Source organism: Cryptomeria japonica, chromosome 11 (genome assembly GCF_030272615.1).
Source record: "Cryptomeria japonica chromosome 11, Sugi_1.0, whole genome shotgun sequence".
NCBI lineage: Eukaryota > Viridiplantae > Streptophyta > Pinopsida > Cupressales > Cupressaceae > Cryptomeria > Cryptomeria japonica.
The window spans coordinates 718,633,321-718,641,468 of record NC_081415.1 but is presented as its reverse complement, the minus strand read 5'-3'; the positions used below and the strand labels follow the sequence as shown (position 1 = coordinate 718,641,468).

At 32.7% G+C, this 8,148-nt stretch overlaps 1 protein-coding gene across 1 annotated transcript; it reads left to right on the top strand.

Annotated features, from left to right (window-relative positions):
• The first annotated feature begins 5,201 nt into the window (after nucleotides 1-5,201).
• Nucleotides 5,202-7,686, top strand: LOC131061293 (beta-1,6-galactosyltransferase GALT29A). The gene has a single exon (XM_057994904.2). The coding sequence runs from the start codon at nucleotides 5,650-5,652 to the stop codon at nucleotides 7,252-7,254; it is 1,605 nt and encodes a 534-aa protein (XP_057850887.2). The 5' UTR covers nucleotides 5,202-5,649; the 3' UTR covers nucleotides 7,255-7,686.
• Nucleotides 7,687-8,148: the final 462 nt, after the last annotated feature.

Genomic DNA, 8,148 nt, shown 5'->3' with positions numbered 1-8,148 from the left:
GTTGTTGTCCATATCGGGAAAGGGTTTGTCTCTCTCAGTCTTCGTCCAAGGCTTTTTTCAAATGACCCCATGTCTACTTCTAGGGGGCCTCTCTTTCAGAATTGTATTTATTAGGGGGATGGAGATAGTGTCATTTTCTTTTATCTAAGTATATGTAAATCTTCAATTATTATTAATATATTATAGGCCATGGCCTTTTGCTCAAAAAAAAAAAAACACACATTTTATTTGTTTTTAATTCTTTATTTGTAAGTAGACACCTATATAATATATACAACACTAATTCATTTAAGGCTAAAGACAACGTTTGGATATAATTATTCGTAGTGATTAATTATAGATCTAAGGGTAGATGTTGCAAAAAAATGTTTGTTTATGTTGAAATCATAATAAGACAAGAATGAAATTCAACCGTTGTTCATACGTCAGCCTTTCTAATTTCATTTAAGTTTCTATTTATGAAAGGAATTTTGTGGGCCCTGTGGACTTTGAATTGAAGAACAATCTTAAGAGTATATATATATATATATATATATATATATATATATATATATATATATATATATATATATATATATATATATATATATATATATATATATATAAGGTAAATAAGTTTTGTGAAGAGATAATTAAAAATAAATTGATTAGAGATTTTGTTAGTGGTAAAATTTTAGTTTTAAAATAAATAGTAATCTTTGATTTTTAAAATTTATTTAAAGTTAAATTATTAAATCTATTTTTTTATATTGAATAAAGAAATAAAATTATTTTACAGGAATGAAATTATTTCATTATCAAATCAAATTTGGAGTGGAGATATAAAGAATCTTAAAAATTTGGAGTGCATATTTAATCGTATGAATGAATGGACATATATCATATTAAATGCATGTAAGGAATATAGAATGCAAATCAACCAAAGAAAAAACCCTTAGAGGTGCCACAATGCAATGTAGAGTTAAGGTGTAGGATGGGAACACTAGGTTTTACAATGTAACCCTAATCCTAAACATGAGATTAAAGGACAACCAAGATCAAGATCTATGACAAATATGTAAAAATCATCTGAGCTATATCAAACTTGAAACTTTTGATACAATAATTGGGCCCTACAATCAACTTGAATTAAATTGAATTATTAGAATAGAGTAGATAAGATCGAGTAATATTTGAAATAAGTACAATAATGTCACAAATAATTATTAACAGATAAAAAAATTATTTAGCTTCATGATTAAAACAATATTTGAAATAAATATAATAATATCACATATAATTATCAACAATAGAAAGATTATTTAACTTTATGATTAAAAATATGTATCAATTAATAAAAAGAGTGAGATCTACACATCTTGTTATTTGAAAATACCCAAAATATTCATGCAATATAGATCACAATCAAACTAATTCTCTTTATTTTATATTAACTCAACTCTATTATTATAAATTAAATAACACAATTTATTTTACATACGTTTCCATCAATTTTATTTTATATATTTATGAGTAGACAGCTATGTAATATAGACGAAACTATATTATGCTTTTTTTTTTCTTCCAGATATTTAAATTAGATGTTGCGTGATTGAGATGTCTATAAAAATATATTTTATTGGTTGAAATCTTAATATGACAAAAATGGAGTTCAACAGCTTATATATTTTATTGGTTCACACGTCATATAAAAGAATAAAATTATTTTATATATTCTATTGGTTCACACGTCATCCTTTCAAATTTCAACAAATGATGTTCTGCACACGATTCCCTCATTTAATATAATTTTAAGTTTTACTCACTCAAATGTTAAAATAGTAGTATGAAAGGAAGTTTGTAGGGTGTGTGGACTTTTGAAGTTGAGAAATAGTTTTAAGATTATTTAGTTTTAAATTTATTTTTTAATGGAGGATTTTATATTATTTGTAAGGTTGTTTTGTTTTTTATTAAAAAAGCAGTGTTAATTAGGGCGCTGATCCTTAATAAAGAAAGAGACTATCGAAAAAAGAAAAGTACGTTGCAAGAAAAACAGCACATCGGAGCAAGCCCAGGACCAACAAGGTCGGACAAAGGAAACTTGTCCAACTTTCAACAACTCAAACCCGACTCCGGGAGGGAAGTGGACACCCAATCCAAGGTTGTTTTGTTATTTGATATGAGAATAGGAGTTAAGTTGAAATCTATTAGAGTTTAGAATTACGTATGATGTTTCTTCTTGCATTATCTATTGCAAGTAGGGAACATAGCTGAACTTGAGGCAGAAAAATAATATTATAAAATAACATTTAGATTTTTCTAAGGTTAAATTAATCATTTGAGTTCTAAAGAAGAAAATGTTGGATTTAGGTAAACAATAAGCTAGTTGCAATTACAATTATATTATTTTAATTTGTATATTTTATAACCCTTATTTAATTATCAAGAGTGCATTTCTGGATTTGATTGTGTAAGATTTTTGCATCAACGTTTCGGATCACACTCTGTGATCCATCATTAGGATTTAACTCTCTTCACTCTGATGATGGATCAGAGAGTGTGATCCGAAACATTGATGCAAAAATCTTACACACAATCGAATCCAGAAATGCACTCTTGATAATTATATGATAGATTGTGGAAATCTCTTAGAACTGAACCCTTATTTATTTAATTGGCTATTATGTAACAGAATACTTATCTATTAAAAACATAGAAAGCACGTGTGTTATAATCTTTATTTATTTAGTGGACTTTTTGTTCTTATAGTTTTATTTATGATAATATTATTTAAGGTTTTACTAATTTGAATTTTTTTTGTGATTTGATTTAGCAATGGCTATTCTTCATACAAAACAACACTTCAAAAATACAAATTTGTATAACACAATTATTTTTCAGCAATTTTTTTTCATTTTTATAACATTGAGAAGGTAGATTAAGAGGATTGGACCAATAGAAATCATGTAAAAATCCGTTATGATTTACAAATTTTATATTTTTGATCAATTTTCTATGAAGAATAGATGTCTCCATTCAATTCCACTATAATGTTATATATTTCTATACAAACCAATGTAAATAGATTTATCAATTAAAAAATAAAATAGAAAAAGTATGTATTTTGCATGTAATACCTAGTGATGCTTCATCTCTTTTCTTTTGATTTTATCTTCAACTCAAAAATGGACGCCTCTGGCTTCAAAACGATAGTACGGATTGACTAACATGTGTGTTAGTCGCATGTTTTACACCGTTGATTTTGCAATTAACGGTTGCGATTGACTAACCTGTCCCTAACACGTTGTAGAAAGGTCCGTTTTAGAGCTAGAATAGACATAGCCTTTAAAAACATTCATTTATTTTTAAAAATCAATAAATAAATATAAAAAGGCTGACATGGCAAGAATCTCGATAATATGAGGAGAATGTGCATGAAATTCACTAACGGTTCACACGTCAGCCTTTTGAGTTTCAACGCAATAATTTACGTCAACTACCTAACTTAGGATTTGTAAGGAATTTTGTAGGCCACCTTATCTAATATTAAGATCAGATAACATTAAGTTATTAGAGATATGATGTTTTCCTAGAGTAGGTATTAAGTGCTATAGAAGAGAGGATTTTGTAATTTTTTAATTTTTTTTTTAAGGAAAGGAGTTATGTGGGTAAATTTTCTATGGTTGCTATATTAGAATTAAATTTAGGTGCATTTTTTATATTATAATATATGATGCGATTTAGAACAAAATGATGGGTCTAGTTGTAGAGTAGGTATTAAGTTGTATGAGAAAAGAAGATTTTTTTTTAAAAAACGAGTTATATGAGGAAGAATCTAAGTGATTGGTAGGACATAGTTAAATTTAGATTTTTGAGATTATAATAATATTTGAGGATTACAAGTAGAAGAATTCATGATGGGTTTAGTTTAGTTATAGAGTAGGTGTTAAGTGGGACAAAAGAGAGGGTCTCTAATTTTTTTTGGGTAAGGAGTTATATAGGGAGGAGGGTTAGTGGTTTTATAGGTCAAAATTAGATTCATATTTCTTTTTTAGATTAAAATAATATTTGTGAACTTTGAGAAACAAAATTTATGATGGGTTTAGTTGCAAGGTGGGTGTTAAGTAGTGCAAAGGAGAAGATCTTTTCACTTTTCTTAGTAAAGAATTTATATAAAGGTAGCAGTTGATAGGTTTAAATAATAAAATAGATTTTATTTTTTAAGTTAAAATAATATATTAAGGATTATGATGGGTTTAAATAAATAATAAAAGAGGTTGTCAATTTTGGAGTTATATAAGGAAAGGGTAGTGATGGTAAGTCTACTATAACAATTTTTAAATTATTTAGGCATCTCGATTTAATAAATGAGTTATATGGTGGAGATTCTAAGTGATTGGTAGGTCAAAGTTAAATTTAGATTTTTTTAGATTATAATAATATTTGAGGATTACAAAAAGAAGAATTTATGATGGGTCTAGTTATAAGGTAGGTGTTAAGTGGTACAAAAGAGAGGGTCTATAATTTTTCTTGGGTAAGGAGTTATATAGGGAGGAGGGTTAGTGGTTTTATAGGTCAAAATTAAATTCATATTTTCTTTATAGATTAAATAATATTTCTAAACTTTGAGAAAAAAAAATTATGACGGGTTTAGTTGCAAGGTGGGTGTTAAGTAGTACAAAGGAGGGGATATTTTCACTTTTCCTACTAAAAGAAATTATATAAAGGTAGTGGTTGGTAGGTTAAAATAATATATGATGGTATTAAGTGGTATAAAAGATTATTGGATCAATAGTGGAGAGTATTTATAGTTAATAATAAAAAGTTAAAAGTACTACCACTATTGGTAACAACACATTAGATGTAATTCTATTTATCAAAAAAGGTGACTTAACATAGAATATACCTTCTTAGAAACCATGAATACAAGATTCATTTTTTTAATCTTCGTTCTAAAAATGGAAACAAATTTGTGAATTATAATGTTTTTTCTTTTTTTCATACAAGTTATGATATAATGCATTTTCCTTTCCCCTCTTATTAACTTATTTTGATTGAATGTACATGAATCAACATTATAAATTTCAAGTTATTCTCATGTAAAAAAACATCTTTATAGATCAGAATAGTAATGACACAATGTGTGATGTTATGATTGTTGTCACCAAAATTGAAAATTGAAATGTTAATTAAGTATCTGCACCATGACATCATCCATTCATAACTCCCATGGAAAATATCTACCCCAAATCTAAAACATATTTGGAAGAATTTCACTTTTATAGGCTACTTGGGAAACTAAAATCATTAATAAGCTTCTTTTTTAATCTCACTAACTAGTTATAGTAAGTTTAGGTACTTGCCTAATTTGCTTGCTTTGAAGTCAAACAAGTAATTTGGTGGGCCACGACACACAGTCCCCTAAAACACACGCAGAAAACTGCACGTGCCGCACTTCTTTTCTAAAACTTCAGAATCTCCGAATTCGGACATGGATGAATCCATCTCCTTCATTTATTTGGCGGCTGCCCCTATGAAATGGAGATTAATTTATTTATTCGCCTGATTCGACCTCCCTTAGGATGTGCGAAAAGAGCCCAAGTTCGAAACGTGGATGATCATCAGTGGAAGAATACAGTGAACAATGGCGAGCAAATCGGCGGCCGTTGAATGGCGTCTTCACGACTAAAAGCTCAGCAGCCCACGTTCGAATCCAATGCAACACTGGCTACAAATTCGGTGCCATGGTGGATTACTAAGGCGAATGCGGAGAGAAGAAAGGCGGATTTACAAGGGTGGCATTCTATGGCATTAAAGCCCCTGCGCCTGTTCTTTGCATTGCTGGCTGCCCTCACCTTCACCTGCATGCTCAGCACAGAGCTCCCGTACTGGTTGGGTGTGCAGAGCACTGTGAACCAGAAGCTCAACAAGACTTTGCTTTCATGGCCGACCCACAAGGCCGCCCTGGTCTCCCGTTCCCACCGCCTCCCAGTGAATTTCACCCAGACTCTGTTATCTTATGCTGCAGTACAGATTGGAGAGGCAGAGGAGCGCCGGCAGATTGAATACCTGCTGCATGCATCCAGGTTTTCCTATAATGGTAATGAGCGGCCTGAGATTTCTCATCCCAGATATGCTAATTACTGGCCGGCGTTCCGCCATGCTCTACAGTCATGGGTGCAAAACAAGCGCTATGAGCCTACAGTTATGACCCAACTCATTGATCTGGTAAAGCAGCCGCTAGACCAGCACTATATGATCACTAATCTAACGGAGCAGCAGGGGGCTGCAAATCTGTCTGAGATTCACATTGACAATCGAACAGAGCAGCATGGCTACCCGCCCAATTGGCAGAGTAAAACAGGGCAAAAACAGGGCCACCCAGTCGATTTGCAGAGTAAAACAGGGCAAAATCAGGGCTACCCATTCGATTTGCAGAGTAAAACGGGGCAAAAACAGGGGTACCCACTTGATTTGCAGAGCAAACCAGGGCAAAAACAGGGGCACCAGCTCGATAGGCAGAGTGAAACAGGGCAAAAACAGGGGTACTCGCTCGATTTGCTCGATTTGCAGAGTAAAACGGAGCGAAAACAGGGGTACCGCAGCTGCGCAGTGGTGGGCAACAGTGGAATCCTGCTCCAGAAACTCCATGGTGCTCTAATCGACTCCCATGACATGGTGATCAGGCTCAACAATGCCCGGACTGCTCGGTTCGAATCCCATGTGGGTTCCAAGACAACCCTTGCCTTTGTGAATTCAAACGTATTTCATTTCTGCTCCTTGCGGCCCCAGTGCTTGTGCCATTCCTATGGAGAAGCAGTCCCAATTATCATGTACATCTGCCAGCCTGTGCATTTCATGGACTACGCCTTCTGCAATGCCTCCAAGAAGGTGCCCCTACTGGTCACAGATGCCCGATTTGATAACCTCTGTGCTAGGATTGTGAAGTACTATTCGATGAAGAATTTTGTGGTGACTACTGGGAAGCACCCTGAGGAATGGAGCTCTGCCCACGAGGGTGAGATGTTTCATTACTCCTCCGGAATGCAGGCTCTAATGCTGGCATTGGGGATCTGTGAGAAGGTTAGTTTGTTTGGGTTTGGGAAGAGTACTGGGGCAAAGCACCATTATCATACTAATCAGAGGCTTGAGCTCAGTCTCCATGATTACGAGGCAGAGTATCAGTTCTATTCTGATCTGGTCAATGGGTCGCAATATATACCTTTTCTCAATGAGGCCGGGATCAAGATTCCTCCGGTACAGATATATTTTTGATCGATATGTGTTCTGTCTCTTCTTCCGTTTTCAGTTCAAATGGGTTTGGGGATTCTTGAATCCCTTCAAACTGTGCAATGCTCATTTTATTCTTGCTGATGAAAGCCGACTTCCATGGAAGAACATGTCGGAAATGTGGGTTGTGCGTACTACTGTTGGTTGCAATGTAAAAAATGCACATAACCATAGTACATCCATCTTATACTGGCTGTTTTATGGCTCTAGTTTAACTAATCCACTCCTCTATTTGATAACAAAATGTTCATATGGCTCTAAAAGGAGTTGTTGATTTGATATCCACATTTGTTGATTTAATGTCTAAATTTTTATTTCTAATGAAGACTATTCATAGTTGTTAAAAGCAATCAATCATGTGATGCCACATCAGCTGCACAAATATGGATCTCCCCTTTACACGACTATTGGTCTCACCTTTTTTGGGTCTGTAAATTTGAGAGTGATTTGAAATTTCCAGGTAAGATTTTAAGAAGCGTAAAGTTAGGGTGCTCAACTATTGGGTCATTTCCCCTATATCCAATAACAAAATGTTCATATCTAATTCTAATATAGTCTTCTTCATCTATATTGAATAACCTTATTTGTAAAAAGTTAAAAATAAAAAATAAAAAATTTATTTGCTTCTTTGGTGATAATAATTTAGATGATTTCTTTACCTTAATAAAACTTTAAATACAATATTACATTATATTAGTTAATTGCACATGTAAAGAACAGTCGTAATCAATAAATGGCTTGTGCAAAATTAGGTAGAGTTATCTATTGAGTAAGTTAGATGGTGGTGAGCTTATGTTTCAAACACCCTCCCTTAAACTTGACTTAAGACTATTCCTATTTAGTTTTATTCTAAACTGCTCAAAATATAGTTTAGACAAA

Excerpts from the sequence above, each read along its gene's own strand:
- LOC131061293 (XM_057994904.2), top strand. The coding sequence starts at position 5,650 with ATGGCGTCTTCACGACTAAAAGCTCAGCAGCCCACGTTCGAATCCAAT.